This window comes from Scyliorhinus canicula, chromosome 8 (genome assembly GCF_902713615.1).
Source record: "Scyliorhinus canicula chromosome 8, sScyCan1.1, whole genome shotgun sequence".
NCBI lineage: Eukaryota > Metazoa > Chordata > Chondrichthyes > Carcharhiniformes > Scyliorhinidae > Scyliorhinus > Scyliorhinus canicula.
The window spans coordinates 156,243,515-156,268,336 of NC_052153.1; the positions used below are offsets into that span (position 1 = coordinate 156,243,515).

Sequence of the window (24,822 nt, forward strand, 5' to 3'; positions counted from 1 at the left end):
CTGAGCTATTTTGGTTATTTTAGACATAATAGAGGAAAGTTCTGTTCTGTAGTTTAAGGTATAAGTTGCCAACTGCAGTAGTGCTTTTAGTCTGTTACAGTAAAGGTTTCAAAATGTGAAACCTTATTATGTAATTCTTTCAGCTGTTAACTGGAAGTTTAATTTTTTAAATATGTTTTTGGTTTCTATGGGATTCGGAATAGTGTATATATAAAAATGGATGTTCTGATTGTGCATCCGTTAAAAATGTGTTCTCTAAGTGCTAAAAATTGTATTAAGTTTGGGAGGGGCAACACAGTGAAATCAGAGAGAATGTTTTTCAGTTTGACAATATGGTACACTTTTAAAGGACATTCAGGAAGAGATGTGGAGATGCACATACACAAGACCTTTCATGGTACCAGGGCAGGTTAAGAAGGCTATTAAAATACTTGGGATACTTGGCTTTATAGACAGATGCATGGAGGCCAAAAGCAAGGAAATTATGCCAAACCTGTTTATAAACATTGGTTATGCTCCAACTGAAGCAGTGGTTAGCACAGTGCTTCCACATCTCTTCCTGAATGTCCCGAGTTCGATTCCCAGCTTGGGCCACTGTCTGTACGGTGTCTGCACGTTCTCCCTGTGTCTGCGTGGGGTTCCTCCAGGTGCTCCGGTTTCCTCCCACAGCCTAAAGATGTGCAGGTTAGGTGGATTGGCCATGCTAAATTGCCCTTGGGTTAGTTGGGTTACGGGGATCGGGGGAGATGTGGGCTTAAGTGGGTGCTCTTTCCAAGAGCCGGTGCAGACTCGATGGGCCGAATGCCTCCTGCTGCACTGTAAATTCTATGAAGTATCTGTACTTCATAATTCTGTATTTCACACTTTGGGAAGCATGTCAGGCTTTTAGAACTGGTGCAAAGGAGGTTAACTGGAATTATACCACTGGTGAAAATCTTCAGTTTGTGGAGACTAGAGAAACTGGGATTGTTCCCCCTGGAGCTGAGAAGGTTATAGGTTTTGATTGTGTACATTAGAAGAAACGTCCCAGAGGCAGAAGGGTCAGAAGCAAGAAAATGGCAATTTCATGCAATTGCAAATGAATGAGAGGTGACATGGGAGTGGAAGGAGATTTTTACATGGTTAATGATGTGGGGTTAATGATCTGGAATGCACTGTCTGAAATGGGATGTAAGTGGATTAAATGTTATTCTTTCAAAGGAACTTGGAGAAGGCAGTGAATAACAAGGCAGAGCTGTGTGGAAAGAGTAGGGAGCGGGGCTTGTTGGATGGCTCTTTTAAAGAGGCGGTACAGCCATAATGGGCCAAATGACTTTCTATTCTGTATCCGTGAATGATGATTCCATTTTTCAATTAAAGGAAATCACCAGTTGAATTCTGAAAACAAACTAATTTATTCCTTAGTGTGGGAAGCTTAAAAAAAGTCAGCATTTATCACTTGCAACTTCATATTTGCTTCTGAGCTAAGAACTGGCATGGACTAGCTGGATATAACCTATTGTAAACATATACTTCAGCAAATAAAGGAGACGTTTCCTTCAAGAGTCAAGCCCTTGTTCCATATGTAAAAATATATTGGTCCAGAATTTACTGCAGTGGGAATGGTGAAGTTGTTTGCACACTCGATTTTCACTAGGTAATGTTGATCGGACTCTGCCTCCCATTGTTAAATTTGGAAATTACTGTCAAAGATTCCCTGCTCGTGCAATGTTGCGGTCTTCAAAAATGAGATCAACATAAAAATAATTGTTAAGGTATGCACTTAAACAAATTACCCGCTAGTTTCACTGTAAAAACCAATGGCGTAACTTAAACATTGTTCCAAAGAAGTAACTGAGTTTTTAGTGGTGTAATATGTCATAATTATTGCCAAATAACCTCTCTGGCCCTGGAAAAATAGGTTTACAACTCTGGAGCCGCATTCCCTCAGACGAAAACTAAAAGGTTGCAGATTTTTAAAAAATCACAACTAACATCTATGTTTTTTTTAAATTGTTTTCCAATTTAAATTTCTACCACATTCCTGTGTATGTGTCCCAATCGTTATTTCACTTCCTGTAAAATGATTTTAAATGCATATTTCCAGTTTTGCTGTCTGTGAGGATTCTTCACTATGATTGGTTGTTCAGTTTTCCTGCATCCTCTTGGATGTCAGAGATCACCTTGTAGAAATGCCAACTTCAAACTGATCTTGGAAAAGAGGAAGCCTGCGCTGTAGAGCCTTTGAAAGTTTTGTGAATATCTTTTTTCAAAGTGAAGAGCAAGTGCTACTTCTTTGTCTCTACCTGCATTATTGGGGACCTTGATGTGGAGATGCCGGCATTGGACTGGGGTGAGCACAGTAAGAAGTCTAACAACACCAGGTTAAAAGTCCAACAGGTTTGTTTCAAATCACTAGCTTTCGGAGCACTGCTCCGTCCTGATTTCACCTGAGGAAGGCGCAGTGCTCCGAAAGCTACTGATTTGAAACAAACCTGTTGGACTTTAACCTGGTGCTGTAAGACTTCCTACTGTGCAGTATTGGGGCCATTATTCTATGCTGCCGTCCTCCAATTCCTCTTTAGACTTCTTAAAAGCAATTGATTGGGTCATGTTGTCATTCTAATAGGCTGAGACAACTGCATTGTAATTTCCAAGCACTCAGATCTTGTTGGAATTTGCACTGTGGAAAGTACTGTTATTAATTTAAGTACCAGTAGAGGTCATAATGTACCCAGTGACACTTTCTAACATGCAATGTAACCATTGTTATATAGGCATTAGCCCTTTTCATGCCATAATTACAGTTTCCTGCCGCCTCCTCAGTAATCCCACATAGCACCAATTTAAATCTGAAGAAAGATTGAGATGTGACAGGTGGAGTTGACTGTATTCTTGCCTTTGAGCCAGAAACTATACTTCTGAACCCCATTCTTCCACCTCAACTGGATTTTAAACATATTCTAGGCTGATACTGTGTTACCACCTATAATGTGAGAGCCTAGCCCTGAATTTGCACCACCTTGTGTGGCGTGATTGAGATGTGTGAGCAGAGTACACAGCAGCTCGTGATTGCTTTTGGAATTAGTTTGCACGCTTGCAAATTAATTGGCCATTGCCGAGGCCACCATGCCAAGTAAGCATGATGGCCCACCCCGGCCGTCAGTCCAATCAGCGAGTGAGCTGCAGGGAGGTGGCATCTCGCTGACTGGGTGCCCTTGAAAAGGTGTCATTAGGTTTAGAGGATGTGCGAACAAGCAGACACACCTTCAGCGTGTAAGCCTTTGGTCGCCTAAGGAAGAGTGTGTTTGAAGACCAGGACCTCTGATGTGGCACCTCCCTATATGGCTGAGATCTGAACTGGCAAGAAACTTGATGCCATCCTGGACAAAACAGCTTGCCTGATTGCTACTCCACCAACAACAAACAGTGGCAGCCGTGTGTATCATCTACAAGTTGTACTGCAGGAATTCCCGCAGGTTGCCGAGGTGAGTTCGGCAGCACCTTCCAAACTCATGACCACTACCATCTAGCAGGACAACTACCATCCAGCAGGGCAAGAGCAACAGATACCTGAGAACCACATCACATGAAAATGAAAATTGCTTATTGTCACGAGTAGGCTTCAATGAAGTTACTGTGAAAAGCCCCTAGTCGCCACATTCCGGCACCTGTCCGGGGAGGCTGGTACGGGAAGCTGGTACATGGAGGTACCTCTCCAAGTCACTCATCACCCTGACTTGTAGCTGGGTCAAAAATCCTGGAATTTCCTCTCTAACAGCATAGTGGGTGTACCTACATCTCGGGGACTGCAATGGTTCAAGAATGCAACTCGCCCACCAACTTCTGAAGGGTAACTAGGGATGGGTAAAAAATGCTGGCCCAGCCAGTCACACCCACATCCTGTAAATGAAGTTTAAAAAAAAATACAGCAGGCACCTCAAAACACTGGAACAGGAACGTGAGTATTACCTCCACAAGATCCTACAAATCTATCAACAGGGGAAGTGCACCAATGTCAGCATTTTCACTCAGGCCAACATCCCTGGCACGGAAGCATTGACCAATCTCCACTGGGCGGGTCACATCGTCTACATGCCTGACATGAGACTCCCAAAACAAGTGTTCTACTCTGAGATTTGGCATGGCAGCCCCAGGAAAGCAGAGGGAATCCTCAATGGACACCCTTGAAAAAGTGCAATATCCCTACTGACCATCCGGGAATCCCTGGCCCAAGACTGCCCGAAGTGGAGGAGAAGCATCAGGGAAGGAGCTGACAACCTCGAATTTCATTGCCGGAAACAAGCCAAGCTGAAGCCAAGTGTCGACAGAAAAAGGAACGTGTGACAACCCAGGCACCCACCCACCTGCTCCTTGAACCGCACCCTGTGACAGCAGCTGCAGGTTGTGCATTGGATACCTCAGTCACCTGAGAACTCCATTGTAGTGTGGATGCAAGTCATCCTCGTCTCCGAGGAACTGTTACTAATACATCCCCAGGACCCTGTAAATAAAGCAAATACTGAAATGTTTCTCATATTTTTGCAATAGTGAATAATGTTCCCCTCAATGCTGTGAGGCAACTTGCACAAGTTACACATAGGTTTAAAGTGCAAAGCAACTTAAAGGGGCTGTGCATTCAACAAAAATAATTTTGAGGGAATATTGATAGTGGGTGCAGCCTTTTTCTTTTTTCCCCCTTTTGTTAAATGGAACTCTTCCAGGTATGGTTCCTCTATTTGTTGAAAGTAATAATTTTATGCGTAACACTGAAAATGCAGGCTAGTAGATTGTGATGGTCACCATAATCAAATCAGTTCCTGTCTTCATCCAATGCTCAAATCAAATCGGGATCACTGGCTAGCAGACGGAAGACTTATTTTGAACTTATTTGAAACACACTTTCTCATTGCTGGGTACAGGGGGATCAGCTATAGCCTTGGAATGCACCTATGATTGTTTCCATAGAATTAGATGTGAAATTGTAAGCAGCGTTTATAGGGAAGGAGGTGGTATAGATATAATGTCAGTGAATTATTAATCCAGAGACTCTGGCTAATGCTCTGGGGACCAGATCCCGCCTTGGCAGCTGGTGGGATTAATAAATCTGGAATTAAAAGCTAGTTTAATGGGGACCACAAAACCATTGTTGATTGTGGGAAAAACACATTTGGTTTACTAATAGAACATAGAACAGTACAGCACAGAACAGGCCCTTCGGCCCTCGATGTTGTGCCGAACAATGATCACCCTACTCAAACCCACGTATCCACCCTATACCCGCAACCCAACAACCTCTCCCTTAACCTTATTTTTTAGGACACTACGGGCAATTTATCATGGCCAATCCACCTAACCCGCACATCTTTGGACTGTGGGAGGAAACCGGAGCACCCGGAGGAAACCCACGCACACACGGGGAGGACGTGCAGACTCCGCACAGACAGTGACCCAACCGGGAGTCGAACCTTGGACCCTGGAGCTGTGAAGCATTTATGCTAACCACCATGCTACCGTGCTGCCCAATGTCCTTTAGGGAAGTAAAACTGCTGCCTTGTAATTGTCAGTTGTTTCAAACTACCATGGAGCCCAAAAAAAGAAATGAAACCAGTCAGATCACCCGGTATCGACCGAGACACAGGAAACAACACTGGCACGCCCAACCCGAAAGACCTTGCCCAGTCTTCCTTACTAACATCTGGGAGCATGTGCCAAAATTGGGAGGGCTGTCTCACAGACAAGTTGAGTAACAGCCTGACATAGTCATACTCAAGGAATTGTACCTTACAGATAATGTCCCAGACACCACCATCGTCATCCCTGGGTATGTCCTGTCCCACCAGCAAGAGAGATTCAGGCAGGGGTGGTAACACAATGGTATACAGTCAGGAGGGCGTTGCAGTGGGAGCTCTCAACACCAATTCCGGACCCCGTGAAGTCTCATGGCACCAGGTCAGACATGGGCAAGGAAGCCTCCTGCTGATGACCACTTCTACAACACCCTCTCTCCCTATAAACATCCCCCCCCCCCCCCCCCCCCCGCAAACACTTCTGTTGATCAGTACTCCTCCATGCTTGATAGAATCACTTGAATCACAGTTTACTTGACCTTTACAGTGCAGATGGAAGCCAGTTGGCCCATTGCATCTGCACCGACCCTCTGAAAGAGCACCCTAATTAGACATAATCTCTCCCCCTCCCAACTCTCATCCTATCCCCGTAACCCCTCCTAACTTTTGGACACCAAGCGACAATTTAGCATGACCAATCCACCCACATCGTTGGACTGTGGGAGAAAACAGGAGCATGCGGAGAAAACCCACGCAGACACTGGGAAAAAGTGCAAACTCCATACACAGTCACCTGAGGTCGGAATTGAACCCATGTCCCTGGCACAGTGAGGCACCAGTGGTAACCACTGTGCCACCATGCTACCCAATGGAACACCAATTGGAGTGAGAGTGGCAAAGACTCAGAATGTACTCCTGAGTGGTGCCTCAATATCCGTCACAAAGAGTAGCTCAGTAACACCAGTGCAGACTGAGCTGATTGAGTCCTAAAGGACATGGCTGACAGACTGAGTTTTTGCCAGGCGGTGAGGGAACCAACAAGAGGAAAAAACACACTTCAACTCATCTCACCAATCCACCTGTCACAGATGCATCGTTGCATGGACACAGTCCTGGCTTGGAACTATATTGCGGTTTGTTTACTGTCACTGGGTCAAACCTTGGAATTCTCACCCTAACAGCACAGAGTAATTCCCGTCAGGTGTTTGGGCAAGATCCAGACCAATATTCACCCACACCTAGTCATTTTTTGGAGCTTGACCTTCTAATTGGAAAATCCCACACTTTGAACAAAGACGTCAACTAGACTGGCTTCTCTGAGATTGGGGCACCTTTTTAAAAGGGTTCCAAATCTCAACGTGAAGTTATGGGTCCCCTCCTCCACCCCATGGACATTGCGTCGCACCTCCCCCTCCCCCTCCAGACGTGGGCAGGGCTGCAACTCTTGACCCTGGAGGGGCTACGTACACACCCCTCCCCCAATACCACCCGGACATGGCCCCCACCCATCCATCCTCATAGGCATCGTGACATCGCCCCCCTCCCACCCGTCTTTCATGGGCATGGACCCCCTCAGGACAGCCTGGCACTGCCCTACCTTGTCCCTGGTCTCCTGGAGACCATCACGTCTGGTCTCCGTTTTTGGAGGGCAGTACTAATTTGCACTAGTGTGAGGCCTGACCAGTGCAGGAGGTGAGTACCGGGGGCCAGGACACTGTGATCTCCAGGCTGTGCATATTTAAATGAGCATAATGGATCATTTTAATATGTTAATCTGGATCGCATCCATAGAATCATAGAATTTACAGTGCAGAAGGAGGCCATTTGGCCCATCGAGTCTACACCGGGCCGTGGAAAGCACCCTATCTAAACCCACACCTCCACTCTATCCCACCTTCACCCTATCCCCACAACCCCACCTAACCTTTTTTGGACACTAAGGGCAATTTAGCATAGCCAATCCACCTAACCTGCATATCTTTGGACTGTGGGAGGAAACCGGAGCCCCCGGAGGAAACCCACGCACACACTGGGAGAAGGTTCAGACTCCACACAGACAGTGACCCAAGCCGGGAATCGAACCTGGGACCCTGGAGCTGTGAAGCAACTGTGATAACCACTGTGTTACCTTGCTGCCCATTGAGGACAAGTTCCAGATCGCCATGTCTGGTGCATCGCATGTACCGCGAAAACCGTTTATGACCTCTCCTGCTATGCACCCAGTGTAATCAGGTTGGTGCCAAGCACAACGCAGTGGGAAAATGATGCCCTCAATGTTAAAGAAAGCAGCTCACTGTGCTCAGTGATGCACAGTTGCATGAATAAATATAAAAATAAATGTTGGAATACTGGAGTGTATAAGATATATGAAAAGGGAATTTCGATGATGCCTTGAAAAAGCATATTAAAAAAAAAAAATTTGTTTTATAAATTTGGTTTACCCAATTCATTTTTTTCCAATTAAGGGGCAATTTAACATGGCCAATCCACCTGGCCTGCACATCTTTGGGTTGTGGGGGCGAAACCCACGGAGAACGTGCAAACTCCACACTCAGAGCCGGGATTGAACCTGGGACCTCGGCACCTTGAGGCAGCAGGGCTAACCCACTGCGCCACCGTGCTACTCCCTGAAAAAGCATATCATGAGGGATCAGACAGAAGTACCAAAAGGCTGATTTCTGTATTGTAAACTGTGCGACTCAGATTGACCCAGCATTAGGAAAGATTCAAATTTAGAAGCTTCCTGCTCTGTTCTGCTTGGGAAGTATGCCATCTGCTGTAGCTATCTGCTGAGGCAACAGCTGGAACTCAACATTTTAAACCGTGAATGTAGAATATAGATGCATCCACTCATACGTAATGAGGAGCAAACTTTTGCTCAGGGACCTGCTGCTGTCCTACCTCCATATATTCCTGGACTGAAGACTGTAATCATTACCTTAAATAGTAATATATGTAGTGCAGAAATGGATGGAAGTAACTGTTTATACACAAAAACAGAGCAGTAGGATACGGAGGATACAAATTATGTTTTGCATAATCGTCTTCAAAATTATGAATCATATTTGTTCTTGAGCGCAAAGGAAAATAATCAACACTATAACAGCAATTTTAACATAGCCGATCCATTGCTGGCTGTAACTGTGTGATGTGCTGGTTGCAAGAAGTTAGCGGCATGAAGTAATAACGAGAGACATAAAACCACACTTTAGTGCAAAATGTCAGGCAGCAAAACATTGCCGTTCTGCATTTCTATCAACAATACACCAAGGCAATTATTGTTTTTGAGGTCTACAAAATTATGAGAGGTATGGACAGGGTGGATAGCAACAAGCTTTTCCCAAGAGTGGGGGTGTCAGTTACAAGGGGTCACGATCTCAAGGTGAGAGGGGGAAAGTTTAAGGGAGATGTGCGTGGAAAGTTTTTTACGCAGAGGGTGGTGGGTGCCTGGAACACTTTACCAGCGGAGGTGGTAGAGGCGGGCACGATTACACATTTAAGAGGCATCTAGACAGGTATATGAACGGGCGGGAACAGAGGGAAGTAGACCTTGGAAAATAGGAGACAGGTTTAGATAAAGGATCTGGATCGGCGCAGGCTGGGAGGGCCAAAGGGCCTGTTCCTGTGCTGTAATTTTCTTTGTTCTTTGTTCTTTGTTCAACTTTAAAACAAAAATAGATTTTCTTCAAAAACACAATGGGCAAAGTCAAAGGATTGCTCAGACAGTAAGGTAGATATGCATTGCAAAGTTTTAGCATGGTAAATGTTAGGGAAGCAGATAACAATGGCCAGATAATGGTTACTACAACAAACAAGGAGAAATACAGTTTATGTTAAAAGTGTTATATGTAATAAAACTTCCCAAGGTCTTTCAAAGGAGCATTGCAAAGCAAATTAGACACCAAGCCACATTGTCATTGCTGTTTATTCCCATATTTACCCTTTTATTTTTGCCGTTGCATTTTTGATCCATGGATGATTTATGGACATGTGTCTTTAAGGTAGCCTGTGGCTTTAATTCAAGTAGAAGAAAGCAGTGGCCTGTGTCTTTTTAAAAAAAAAAAAAAAAAATTTTAGAGTTTCCAATTAGGGGCAATTTAGCATGGCCAATCCACCTACCCTGCACATCTTTGGGTTGTGGGGATGAAACCCACGCAAATACAGGGAGAATGTGCAAACTCCACACAGACAATGACCCAGAGCCAGGATCGAACCTGGGATCTTGGCGCCGTGGCACCGTGAGGCAGCAGTGCTAACCACTGTGCCACCATAACTGCCCTGTGTCTTTAATTCAGTCAGAAGCCTGTGCTGATTTGGACTGGAATTATAGACTGACTAGCACCAATGACTGAGATTGGCTGGATCTCGGTTTGATTGCTTTGGCTGATGGTCGATGAATTGGCCCAAGAAGGCTGTGTTCTGCCCGGGAACAGGTGGTGATTGAATCTGAACCCCCTGGAATGCTTTCAGAATCTAGGGGTTTCCAGATTGACTCCTGGCAGCTTAGAGAGAAGATTCTCTCTCTTCTCTGTGTTTTTCCCCAGAAAGGCTGTGTTTCTGAACTGGCAGAGCCTGGATGAATGTATGTGCAGGCAGAGTCCAGAACCAATCGCTTCTCTCTCCTAAAAGGCAAATGCAGAACCGACCATAGAGGCATGAATACAAACTGAAAGCAAAGTTTGAGGAAACAAAGTCTCTGCCTCTCCAGGAAAGTTGTGAGCATGATGCTTTTAAAACTGCAGTAAAACCAATATGGGCTACAACACAAATAGTGTAACCTACAAGTTTACTGTGAAGAAAGCATGCCCGGAACCATCATCTGAAGCAAAGACTCTTTTCTCTTTCACTTGTGTGTTTGTCCTATTCCACCCTCTATGCTTGTCTGTCTGGTGTGTCAATGTAGAGAGTGGGGAGGCAACTTAAAGTAGAGTTCGGTACTTATTAATATTTAAACAACTATATCTGCTGCATATTTCATCATTTTCCTTGTAATGAATAAACAGTAATTGTGTTTTAAATTACAAACCTGGTGACTGTATTGAGCAGCCAAGGGCCAAAGAATTTGGGCATATTTTATAAGAGGCGTTGGTTAATTCACTTGTGTTGTGACTCCGGGACAGGTGGGGCTGATATTGGCTGCACACTTGCCCAGGGTGCCGTAACAAAATAAGGTGATTTTCGGGCAACTGACCAAATACTCAGCCAAAGTGATAGGTTTTGAGGAGCACCTGCAAGAAGGAAAGAGAGGAAAAGGGCCAAAGAGGTTTAGTGAGGGAATTCCAGGATATCCTGGCCTAAGTAGCTGAAAACTGGTCAAGCAGTTAAATCAGGGATGCTGAAGGTGGCAGAATTGGATGAGCACAGATGTCTCGGGAGGATTATGAGGTTGGAGGGGATTAGAGATAGGGAGAGGTGACGGCGCTGGTGGAGGTCAGAGATAGGGAGCGATGATGAGGCTGGAGGAGATGAGAGATGGGGAGAGGTAATGAAATGAAAATCGCTTATTGTCACGAGTAGGCTTCAAATGAAGTTACTGTGAAAATCCCCTAGTCGCCACATTCCGGCGCCTGTTCGGGGAGGCTGGTACGGGAATTGAACCGTGCTGCTGGCTTGCCTTGGTCTGCTTTCAAAGCCAGCGATTGAGATGGAGAGGTGAACGATGAAAAGATTTGAAAATAATGATATGAATTTTAAATCAAGGGGAGCCAATGTGGATCAGCGAGTACTGGGGTAAATGGAACTTGGTGCGAATAAGGACACGGGCAGTAGAATGACCTCACGTTCACAGATGGTAGAACATTGGAGACCAGTCAGACATCCATTGGAATAGATAAAGTTGGAGGAAACAAAAGACCGTTTCCGCTGCAGAGGGGCTGAGGCAGGGTAGGCAGGTGACGCTAGCAGTGGAAATGGGGGACAGTCCGAATGATGGTGCAACTTTGTGGCCGGAAACCCGTTTTGGGGTCAAATGTGACACTGCTTTTACGAACAGTCTAGTTTGGTCTGAGATAATTAGCAGGTGAATAGGGATGGAATTGGTAGCTCGGGATTGGTATTGGAGGAGGGACTGAAGACAGTGGCCTCAGTCTTCTCAATATCCAACTGAAGAAAGTTCCTACAGTTCCAATACTGGATCTCAGATAAGTCATCTGGTAATTTAGCAACAAAGTCGAGAGTTGTAGTCACCCACACTTTAGTGAAAACGAATGCTACGCTTTTATATGTTGCTATGGGGAAGCAAGTAGATGATAGATAGGAGAGGGCCAAGCATGTAGATGCTTGGGGGGAGGGTGAATGGGGGCACCATGAGCAAAGGTGAAAGTGGTAAAAGAAACTATAGCACGAGGTAATATGGTTACAATTAGCTAGATAAAAATTGAATCGGGCAAGTGCAACACAGCTAGGTGGCAGTAGAGAGGCGTTGGAGGAGGATGGTGTGGTCTCTGTGCCAAAGACGATAGACCGGTCAAAGGAAGGTTTACCTTCCCCTAAGAACATTGTAGTAACTATATGGCATATGTTTACCCCGAATATTCAATACTATTGAAATAGTGGTGTGTATTGAAAGTTAAGTTGCTATGAAGAGAAAATATGATGGCTAGGTTTAATGGAGAGATGTTTGTATAATGTTTATGTCACTGAACTAGCAGAGACCCAGCCTAAGTCTGGGATGGTGTTCGAACCAAATCCCACTCTGGCAGCTGGTGGAATTTGAATTCAATGAAGAACTCTGGAATTGAAAGCTAGTCTCCGTGTTGGAGACTATGAAACCATCAATTGTTATAAAATCCCATGTGGTTCACTTCTCTATAAGGAAGGAAATCTGCCTGGCCTGGCCTACATGTGACTCTTGACCCACAGAAATGTGGTTGACTCTTAACTGTCTTCTAAAATGGCCGATCAAGCCACTCGTCTGCAGATGGGCAACCTTGCCTACGACACCCACATCCCATTAACCATTTGACTTGTAGTTTTACCATTAGCTGCAGTTCCTAAAGTTACATTTCTGACCATTTCTTTACTCTCTGCCCTGTTACTTATTTTTGGAATTATATTGAGTTCCCCTGAGGCCTTCCCTTCCTCCCCTATTTGCTAGTTTAAAGTCCCTATTTGTCCTTCAGTTCAGATGGAGACTGTCCTAACAGTACAGATCCCTCCTGTCCCAATACTAATGCCTGTGCCCTATGAAATTGGACCCCTCTTTCCTGCACCACTCCTTTAGCCAAGTGTTTGCTTCCCTAATTTTCTCATCCCTATGTCAATTTGCAGGTGGCTCGGTTAATAATCCAGAGATTGTAACCCTTGAGGACCCGTACTTGAAATTCGTTCCTAGTTCTGATATTCCCCGAACAGGTCCTCTTTGCTAGTCTTGCCTATGTTGTTTGTCCCAACGTGGACCACGACAAGTGGATCCCACTCAAATATCCTTTCAAGCCGGTTGGAGATGTCCCTCAACCTGGCACTGAGCAAGCAACGTACCATGCGGGACTTGGTCATGCTTACAAAGGATGCTATCAGTTCCCCTAACAATAGAATCCCCTACAACTACCACTTGTCTTTTTGCTACCCCTGCTTGAATGACCTCCTGTACCATGGTTCAGTGGTCAGCTAGCTCATCCTTCCAACAATCCTTTTCTTCATCCACACAAGGAGCAAGTACCTCATATCTGTTGGACAAGGTCAAGAGCTGAGACTCCATTTCTGAATTCTGGATCACTCTGCCTGCCTCATCTGGCAGTCGCACCATGCTGTCCCTGGCCACCAGCTGAATTTGTCGTACTTAATCTGTGGGATGTGACTCCCTCCTGAAACAAAGTGTTCAGGTAGCTTTTCCCTCTCCTGGGTGTGCTGCAGTGTCTGAAGCTAAGACTCCCAACGAAAATTCCTTGAGCAACAAATACTTGCTGCAGATGTGGTCACTGCAGCTCACAATGGGACCTGCCAGCCTCAATTCCACTTTCCTGCCCGTTCTCCATAACCCTTAAACCCATTACTAATTAAATATCTGTCAGGGGGCAGCACGGTGGCGCAGTGGTCAGCACAGCTGCCTCATGACGCCAAGCTCCCAGTTTCGATCCCGGATCTGGGTCACTGTCCGTGTGGAGTTTCCACGTTCTCCCCGTGTTTGTGTGGGTTTCGCCCCTGTAACCCAAAAATGTGCCGGGTAGGTGGATTGGCCATTCTAAATTGCCCTTTAATTGGAAAAAATTAATTGGTACTCTAAATTTTTTATTTTTTAAAAAATAATCTGTCCTATATTTTACTCTGTCCTGGCACTCTGGGGTAATGAATTCCACAGATTCATGATCTTTGAGAGAAGTAATTTCCTAAAACTATGACCTCTTGTTCTCGATTGCCCCACAAGAATTGGCATCTGCTCTACGTCTACTTTGTCAATACTTTTTACCATCTTGTATACCTCAATTAGATGGCGCCTCATTCTTCTAAACTCGAGAGAGTACAGGCATAAACTGCTCAATCTTTCTCCATAACACAAACCCCTCGTGTCTGGAATCAATCCAATGAACCTGCTCTGAACTGCCTCTAATGCAACTACATCCCTCCTCAAATAAGGGGACCAAACTGTACACTGTACTCCCAGGTGCTGTCTGCCTTGTACAGTTGCAGAAACACTTCCCTACTTTTATACTCTATTCCTTTAGCTATAAAGAGCTATAAAAACCAAAATTCCTTCCTTATTACCTGCTGAATCTGCATACGAGTTTACTGCGATTCATGCACGAGGCCACCCAGATCCCTCTGCACTGAAGCACTTTGAAGTTACTCTCCATGTAGGTAATAAGTGGCATTTTCATTTTTCCTGCCACATTGTGCTGGCTTTGTCAGATTACACTACTCCTGCTTCACCAATTGATCTTGGCTGCAAGTGCCAGATCTCACTTAAAGCTGTGGCTTCATTTCAGGAGTGGACTCTGCCTGTGATTGGGAGAGGAATCTGTGATCTGGGAAAGTTGTTGAGCTCAGGAATTTTTATCTTAAATGCACAATGGAGTCCTCACTGGCAGTGAGTGACAACTCTGATAAAGTAGAATTCACAAAAAGTCTTCAGCCAAGAGCAGTAGCAAAGAAAGTCTCATGGAGCAAAGCCATAGTGTTGTCACCTTCCCCCCCCCCCCCCCCCAAACCTATATTTTAAACAGTACTGAGGGAAGTCATACAGATAACAAATATTAATATTGCATGTTGTGCGTTAATATTTCAAAACATTTCAGATGCTCACCAAACCCAGAAGTACTACATGCTATATTTATATTATCCCACTGTCCTTAACTTTAAAATATTCTTTTTTTTCTTGTCAGTCATTGTGGAAATTTTAATTTGCATAAAGCTTATAATTTAGATCTGAAAAGTTCTATCATGACATTTCCACGCATTTGTATTGGTTTTTTCTCAATGATCTGGTTATTTTTGGAGAATAACATTCTGATCTTTACCTGCATTTTTCAACTGAAGGTGTCTCTGGATGACTCGGCAGTGTTGGGGTTGGATGAGATACAGGAATCGATCACTTCAGCAAATGATGACACTGACCAAGCTCATTGCTGTAAGTAAAGGATAATTGTTTGGCTAGATTGAGCACAATTTGAAACAAAAATATTCTAATTTTGTTTGTAATTTCACCAAAAACGTAATCTGACATCCGGCTGCCATGTTCAACACCTAACCCATCTCTCTTCTGGGACATCTCTCTCAAGAGGAGTTTGCTTGATTGATGGGAAATGAAGGGGAGAATCTCTGGGTAGGGAGCAAAATTTAACAGAATGGTATCTCTGACAGGGACACAAAAGCTGGGCATTGATCAAGGTTTAAATAGGTGCTGGGGTAGAACAATGTATTGTGTTAGATTCTTAGTTTTGGTGACTATGTTCTTCCGCTGGAGTGAACCATGCTAGCGCGAGAAACGGCACCCAGAAGCGATTCACTCTACCCAACCATCACTAGGGATTCCATTCTGAATCCCGCTATCAGGCTGGAAGTTTGAGCTCCCCCTGGGTGCCTGACTGGTGGCACATTCTGGTTAACTTAATAAAGTGTGACCCAGAATGGTACAGTGAAGTGCAAACTAAATGGGGAAGCACTCGGGAAACGTATATGAACAAAGGAATTTTGGAATATTGTGCATTTAAAGGTAGGTGATGTGCATAAAAAAACAACCAAAAGTTTAATGGAACACTGCTTCTTGACTGTTCTAATTAAGGGATGCACAAAATAGGAAGCATTAATACAGTTACAAAAAAAGCTAATTTAAACTCCATTTGGATAATTCTGTGCATTTTTGGACACCCAACGGGATGGAAATGCTTCTCTTGGAGAACATCCAATAATTTTTCACCAGGGTGATGCAAGCGATGATGCAGCTAAACAATGATGAAAGACTAGATAAATATACATCACAAAGGCCAAATAGTTGCATCTTGGAAATCTCAAATCAACCAGAAACTGCCTGAAGTACTCAACTGGTCTGGAAGAGAAACAAAGTTATAGTTTGAGGTTTTTTAAAATTCTAATTCTATTTACGGGATGTGAGCATCGTTGGTTAGGCCAGCATTTATTGCCCATCCCTAGTTGCCCTTCAGAAGGCGGCGATGAGCAGTCTTCTTGAACTGCTGCAGCCCCTGAGGTTTGGGTACACCCACGGTGCTGTTAGGGAGGGAGTTATGACTATGGTAGGCTGTTGCTTGGCTCGTCTGTGAGACAGCGCTCCCAACTTTGGCACAAAATCCCAGATGTTAATAAGGAGGACTTTGCAGGGTCAACAGGGCTGGATTTGCCAGTATCGTTTCCGGTGTCTGAGTCTATGCCGGTTTCATTACTTTTTCGTGTTTTTGTAGCAGTTGAATACAACTGGTGGCTTGAGTCAACCACATTGGCATGAGTCTGGAGTCACTTGTAGACCTACCAAGTAAGGATGGCAGATTTCCAGATTTTATGACTATCGACTTTTAATTCCAGATACCATTTGTCAATGTATTCTGTCCATTATTATTTTTTTGTCTACTATGTACGTACTGTGTACGTTCCCTTGACCGCAGAAAAATACTTTTCACCGTACTTCGGGACATGTGACAAATCAAATCAATCAATATTTATTGAGTTTAAATTCCACCACCTGCAGTGGTGGAATCTTTACCATGGTGGAATTTGAACCCGGATCCCTGGATTACTAGTCCAGCAACAATACCTCGACGCCACCGCCTCCCCATTGATAGTCTTTCATTAAAACTACATTTATATTTCTTGAAATAAGGGGTTTAACCAATGAACTGATTTGAGGTGATAATTAATTCATGTGATTGAAAGGATAGATTCAAATATTTCTTTGTGTACTGGAAGAATCCAAAGTAAAATGGACTTGATGTCTGACCTCAAGATGAAGAAATGAAACGCTCAGAAATTGTGAAAATGTGCAGCATTGTTCCCCAGAAAAGCCCACACTCTGAAGTCATTTAAATAGTTAGATATTTACGTGCAAAACAAGGTGGCAATTTTTCCAAAAGCGAGCATCAAGCGATGTCTAACCTTAATTGGCCCTGTTCTTGCATGTTTGGATTTTAACATAAAGGCACGGCAAGTTAATCTGGGACCTAAATGAACAGGGAAAGTAACTCTACATCAAACATATTAACCAATCAGATTGAAGAATTCTGAAATTAGCAAAGGAAAATAAATATAAATTTGAGTGCACGAATTCGGTGTCAAATCCAGGACAGAAAGAGAATTTGAGAGAGAAGAATATTAGACTAAGAAACAGGATTTGTTTTTGAAATACAACACTTTTTAAAATCTGCAACAGTTAAAACCTGACTGATGATTTGCTACACTTGTAATAATGATTTTTCAGAGGTGGAGAGCCTGACGGTAGTGACGGGAATGGAGAAGGCTTTCCTTTGTGGCAAGTTTAGTGTATACCCAGCAAATGTTGTGGCATTTAATGTATTGTAATAGTGCAACAGACTGTGAGAGCTTATTTTCATAAAGCTAGTGGTGGAGTGGCAGAACTTTGATCGCAACCTTTGGATATGAGAGTTTAATTGTGCATCTGTCCCTTACCTGTTACTGTTATTATTTGCACGTAAATATCAGCTAGCACCATTAACCTCACTGTTATTTAGGGAGAAAATATTGGCCATTGGTATTAAGCAATATGAAGAAAAGGCAGAATAAGAAGAAAAGAGTTTTCTAGACTAAGAATAGCAAAAAATGCGCAATTAGCCTACTGATCTAGTCCTGATCAATGAATAGATGAGTAATCAATTAAGATTGTTACAGATCTATTTATTGGCCCAGATTTGCAGGTCAGTGGCAAAGCAATTGCACTTGTTGCTGCCATCCAAGATAGCTGCCTAGAAAGATCTAGCGATCTCTATATTTTCCCTTTCCAAAAGTTAGTTTGAATCTGCAGGAAGTCGAGAGGATCTCCCAAGTGTCCAGCAGCAGTGATGTCATCAAGTAGGCAAGCAGCCAATCACATTGAAGTATTCTCTCAGACAACAAAACAGGAAATGAAATAAATGATGGGGACATACCAGTGAGGTGTAGATAGAAGCTGAAATATCAAATCTTTTAAAATATGAACTTCTTTTATCAGCCAAGAAATCTAAAAATTTCACAAATATAAAATCAGTTTTCCTGGGCCAGTAAGGCTGTCCAGAAATACTTCAGAATTTAGTATGTTGTTTTACAAACCCAGTTATATTTCATTCAAGAGGGTATTGGCCCATACGTTCCTGGTCCCCCAGTGTTGTATTTAGGGAGTGCCCCAATGATGTGCTGGGGAATCCCTCTAAAAAGGCCCTTTGTAGTGGTTTGCCCTACATGGTGGTTATGGTGGTTAGCATAAATGCTTCACAGCTCCAGGGTCCCAGGTTCGATTCCTGGCTGGGTCACTGTCTGTGTGGAGTCTGCACGTCCTCCCCCTGTGTGCGTGGGTTTCCTCCGGGTGCTCCGGTTTCCTCCCACAGTCCAAAGATGTGCAGGTTAGGTGGATTGGCCATGCTAAATTGCCCGTAGTGTCCTAAAAAAAGTAAGGTTAATGGGGGGGGTTGTTGGGTTACGGGTATAGGGTGGATACGTGGGTTTGAGTAGGGTGATCATGGCTCGGCACAACATTGAGGGCCGAAGGGCCTGTTCTGTGCTGTACTGTTCTATGTTCTATAATTGCCCAGAAGTGCTAACCTCCTTTGGACAGTTGCGCTGGGCTGGGAACCATTTGACAGGAGCAATTTAAATTGCTAACTTTGGATGTTTCTGCCAGTTGTACCTTTTGAATTACTCTGAAAGAGTTAGAAGGAAATAAAAACTTCTAACTCCAGAGTAACTATTGGAAGACCCAGCCTTGCACGGGACACCCCACATATGCACGATCTCCCCCTTCCCCCTCCTCCTGGTCCGATACAACCCATTCTGACCCTCGAACACCTTCCCCTCCCGGTGCTGGACATTGCCATTGTGAGGGATTTACAGGCCAGAGTGTTTTCGCGGGATTTCACAGAAAGACAATTAGTGTGTAAGGGCATGTTCTTTTCAGTTAAATGATTTCTGCTTGAAATCAATATGAGGGATCTTCAGGGCAATATAGAATTGCCGGAAGCCTTTGTGTTTTCACGTTTTACTACACGAGTGCAGATGCTCACAGTTAATAACTAGGAGCAGGAAGAGGCAAATAAGTACCTCGAGCCTTCTTCGCCATTCAATACAATAATGACTGATCTCCTCTCGGCCTCAACTCCACCATCCTGCCTCTTCTCCCTTACCCTTCAACCCATTGCTACTTAAAAATCTGTCTATCTCCTCAGATTTGTTCAATATTCTGGCATCCACCGCACACTGGGGTAGTGAATCCCACGGATTCATGACCCTTTAAGAGAAATCAGTTCTCCTCATCTCTGTTTTCTTTAAATAAATTTAGAGTACCCAATTCATTTTTTCCAATTAAGGGGCAATTTAGCGTGGCCAATCCACTTATCTTGCACATCTTTGGGTTGCGGGGGCGAAACCCACGCAAACACGGGGAGAATGTGCAAACTCCACACGGATAGTGACCCAGAGCCAGGATTGAGCCTGGGACCTCAGCACCGTGTGGCCACAGTGCTAACCCACTGCGCCAGTGTGCTGCCACTCCTCATCTCTGTTTTAAATCTGCTATCCCTTAGTCTAAAACTATGACCGGCCCCCAAAAAAAGAATTAAATGCTATCTCCCCTTATTTTGAGAAGTAAAACATAACAAATACATTTATCTTTCCTTTATTTCTCTTTCAGTGGCTGTTGCACTATCTGAGGTTAACTCGGCAATTGACAAGGGTGACCCACAACTAACGCTGACTACTCTACAATCTTCCAACATAACCCCGAGCGGGGTTATACCAGAATGTGCTGAGACATATCAAGATGAACTCTCTGAAATAAAAAAGCAGAAGACTGGAGATGGTATGGAACTCGAGGGATATGTAACAGTTTTCTCTATCATTAGCTCTAATGTCCTTGTGCTAGGCCAAGAGGGGAATTAACTAAGTGGCACAGAAGTATCTTGATCTGGCCTTTGTGATGGGAGGTGCGTGCCCGGTTACCCTGTGGCAAAATGTTTGGTTTTCGTCTGGTGCCTGTGACTAATGGTTAGGTTAAGATTGAAAGTCTTATGAATGATTTATTCTTCATTTATGTTCCAAAATACGTTGATGTTTTATTCCAAAAACACAGATGGGCGGCACAGTGGTCAGCACTGCTGCCTCACAGCGCCAGGGATCCGGGTTCAATTCCGGCCTTGGGTGACCGTACGTGTGGAGTTTGTGCATTATCCCTGTTTTCCTCGGGGTGTTTCATTTTCCTCCCACAGTCCAAAGATGTGTGGGTTAGGTGAATTGGTCATGCTTAATTGCCCCTTAGTGCCCAGGATGTGCAGGTTAGGTTATGGTGTTAATGGGGGGTTGGACAGACATGGGTAGAATGCTCTTTCAAAGGGCCAGTGCACACTAGATGGACCAAATGGCCACTTTCACCAGCCTGGAAGAAAGAATTTAAATGCTGTCACTTATTAATAATCTGTTATTTTGCAGCACTAAAATTCAGGTACAGACCTGCTGGTGCAGTCTCACTCTGTCTTGCTGTTCTCTGCACTGCAGCAGTGAGACCAGCGCAATAAATTCTCTCTAAAATGAGAGTCAACGTAATATTTCAAGGATGATTCTGCGTTACAGCAAATATTGCTGATGTCACTCTTATTTATTTCTCATCACAAGCCTAAGCTATGTTTGATTGATGCAGCCATGGTGCTCCGCACGTCCTCTGATGCTTTGCAGTTTTCTATAATTGTGTATAATTATTTCTTCAAGGTGATGCACATGTGGCAGTCAAATCTTTACAGCACAAATCTGACATGCCATTTGTCAGCCCAAACCTGTTCATCCAGAACACTTTTCTGCTAGAATATATGTCGAATGTTGTCTTGATGGCAAAAGTTGTTGCTCTTGCTGTAGTGATCTGTGTATCTGATGGGACATGAAGGGTAACAACTGCATCATAGTGTTAGACAACCACTAGATGGCAGCACTAGATTCAGGTAGATAAACTGAACTCAGAGGGTCTTGGGTCTCTTCGAACCAGGAGTGTCAGAGAGATATAGTTTAATTGGCACATGTAGTTAAACATAGTTAATATTTCTGATTTGCTTTATCATCAGTTATAGTTCTGTAGAGTAACAAACTCATTGGTATTTATATTCGTTATTCATTAAATCTAATGTGCTATAAATTGAAGATCGGTAGTTTCATTGAAATCTAACAATCAAACCATTCTGGAAGTAAAGCAAAGAGTAACGACATATTACGATCACATAATCTAACACTTGCCTAATTTCTTTCATTCAATTCATGTATCCATGTCTTGGTGAAGGCTTTTTAAAGTTTGGAGTGAAGTGATTAGATTCCAAATCTGAACAATGCATTAGTGATCAGAGGATTAAAGAACTGATGTTGTGTGGTGGCACTGTTGCATTTTTGTTGATGTACTTGAGCAACTTTCCAAATACATGTGAATCCCATCTTTGCAAAATGGATTGGGACCGAGTTCATCCCATAAAGAAGGATCTTCCTTAAAACCGATATTGTGTAGTTCAGCCTTAGAATTATTGTAAAATAATCAGAGAACAGTGATAAGGTCAAACAATAAGATGGATTTATTTCATAGTACAGGACCACACACAAAAACAAAGAGGAATCGTCAAACGATTAACAAAAATAATTCCACAAGGGAGCGCAACGGCCTAATCGACTGGGAAAAAAAACCCAACATAGGCAAGCCTGTCACAATTATTCATAAAACAATACATACAGCATCTGCACATCATTTCTAGACACATTACACATTGTAAAACAATGGTGGAGGGGTCAGTCACTAGGGGGTGTAGGTTTAAGGTCAATGAGGCAAAGTTTAGAGCAGATGTGTGAGGCAGGTTTTTTATGCAGAGGGTGGTGAGTGCTTGGAACATGTTGCCAAGGGAGGTGGTGGAAGCAGATACATTAACAGTGTCCAAAAGCATCTCAACAATACATGGATCGGATGGATATCGAGGGATACTGCACTAGGAAGTGCTGACGGTTTTGGCCAAGGGTGGTATCATGACTGGTACAGGCTTGGAGAGCAGAAGGGCCTCTTCCTGTGCTGTTTTGTTCTTTGTATTATATTTGTACATTATTGCTTTGGTATTGTCAAATGACAATATGAGCAGTTTGTGCAGAGTTACTTCATTGATTTACATTTGTCATCACAAATTTTACATTCTAATTGGCACATTGACATAACTTCCAGCTGGGAATAATTCTCCCGCGATTCTCAGAACTGAATTAGAGTTTTCACAGCATCTGGAGCATTGGTAAATGATTGACGAGGCAGTTCTTCAGTTTCACACTCATCTCCTGAGTCTTCTGTCACCTTTTGTAGGGTTAAGAGTGGACATGACTATGTCTTCGTCAGTCACATGCATGACTGGCATTGTCATCGACACTAATCCATTCTTCAGTGCTTCATCAGAGACATTCTTCATTAATGATGGTGTTGGAAGTCCCGGGAGTTCATCGGGTGAGAGAGGCCGATGTTTTGGCCTTTGCCTCCCTGATAGCCTGGAGATAGAATTTGTTTGGGTGGAGGGACCACCGAAATCGGGCGTGTGGGTGAGTGACTTGGTGAAATTCCAGAGGTTGGAAAAGATTGAGTTCGTCTTGAGAGGGTTGGTTGATGGGTTCACCCGAAGGTGGAAGCCGTTCACCAACTTCTTTAAGGAGGATTGAAGGGGTGGGGGGGGGACAAGGGGGTTAAAATGTGGAAGGCAGGATGGGTGAAGGGGAGGGGGGGTGGGTTAATTATTTATTATGTTGTACCAGTTTGTTTTTGCTCTTATTAAGGTTTATATAAATGCCTTAATAAAATCTATATTTTAAATCAATGAAGAGTTCTGCGCTAGCTCTTTGATTGCCTGTTTGTTTTTCTTAATGCCAAAACCACATATTCTGCTGGTTGCCTTCAAACATAACCACCAGCCACAGTTTCCTGCAGCACTCCTGAATTATTTCTGGGGAAACACGAACCCGCACAGTAGCAAAATCAAACACCATCTTTGATGGTGTACGATTTGCAGAAGACATTGATACCAAAAGTCTTTGCCTCCATCATTGATCAGATGCTCCATAAAATTGCTCCGATTCAAGTTCTTCACCGTGCTTATAACTCTTGGATCCGTTGGTTGTAACGTTCGGTGGGAGATGTTTCCATTGATCGGATTCCAGAAACAGGATGTGCTCTACAATTTTCCAAAAGCCACATGGTTTTCCAATCTTCAGGTAAGCCAATCGTACAGAAGGGCTTTTTTATTTGGCAAACCTCATAATGACCAAAGCAGTCTTGGCAAATTTCCTGAGTCATCCAAGCATTTTTGCTGTGTTTATACGTCACTGGTAAATGCTTAATTTTTAAATGTGCGAGGTTGAGCGCACTTTTCGATGCCTAGATGTTTGGACTTGAATCCTGCGGCATTTCCACACAGCATTACAGTGATGCGTTCCTTGGCTACTTTAAATCTTGATGCCTGCTTTCCATCTCCTTCGGCTCACGCAGTTTGAGGCAGCAATGCCAGAAAGAGGCCAGTCTCTGCTTCATTGAATATTTGTTCGGCAGTCAAGTTGTGTGGCTGAACAATTTGTCAAAAAGCTTCAGCATACTGTTTATCACTTCCTTCATCAGCCAAACAATTCTCTCCAGTTATCGCAAGCTTCCGTGTCTATCCTTGAATCTATTGAGACACACAATGAAGAATTCACAAGGAGCCATAATTCCCATCTGCTCAGAAAACTTCCTCGCCTGCTTCATTATCTGAGTTTCAGAGAGTGCTTTGGCTTCACTGCGTTGTAGTTTGAACCACTCAAACACTACATTGTCTAAATCTGGGTTTGTTGCTTGCCTTGCGTATTTTGACTTGGTTTCACTGTAGAACCTCATTATTTGCTTCTTAGCCTTTAAATTGTACCAAGTGGTGGATCCGATGCCATATTCTCAGTCGGGTTTGCTTGCTGCTTCACCTGCACCCACATACAAATTGCAAGAAAGTACACAGAACATGGAACATACAGTGCAGAAGGAGGCCATTCGGCCCATCGAGTCTGCACCAACCCACTTAAGCCCTCATTTCCACCTTATCCCTGTAACCTAATGACCCCTCCTAACCTTTTTTGGACAATAAGGGCAATTTATCATGGCCAATCCACCTAACCTGCACATCTTTGGACTGTGGGAGAAAACCGGAGCACCCGGAGGAAACCTACGCAGACACGGGGAGAACGTGCAGACTCCGCACAGACAGTGACCCAAGCCGGGAATCGAACCTGGGACCCTGGCGCTGTGAAGCAACAGTGACATCCACTTGTGCTACCATGGTTGCCCAAAGTGGAAATATCAAGTGAAACAACAATTCATAGTAGGCTCTTGTGAGATTGTAAAATTTAGGGAGTGTTTTATGTAGGTCATGGGAAATAAAAATGTTGATTGTTAAACAGGGAATTGTGTGTTCAATTGATATCATGTAGTTGAGGGGAGCAACCAGTGCCACAGAGAAAATGCTGGAAAATCTCAGCAGGTCTAGCAGCAACTGTAGGGAGAGAAAAGAGCTAACGTTTCAAGTCCAGATGACCCTGTGTCAAAGATTTTATTTTTTTTTAAACGCATTTTAATCAACATTGTATCAAAGTAGGTCAGCAAATAAACACC

At 43.7% G+C, this 24,822-nt stretch overlaps 1 protein-coding gene across 1 annotated transcript in view; it reads left to right on the top strand.

Annotated features, from left to right (window-relative positions):
- Positions 1-24,822, top strand: part of iqgap2 (IQ motif containing GTPase activating protein 2) — a 407,995-nt gene that overhangs the window by 269,273 nt on the left and 113,900 nt on the right. Inside the window, exons 16-17 of the mRNA XM_038805522.1 lie at positions 15,024-15,114; positions 19,831-19,998. Of these exons, the coding sequence (XP_038661450.1) occupies positions 15,024-15,114; positions 19,831-19,998 (259 nt within the window). The remainder of the gene's footprint in view (positions 1-15,023; positions 15,115-19,830; positions 19,999-24,822) is intronic.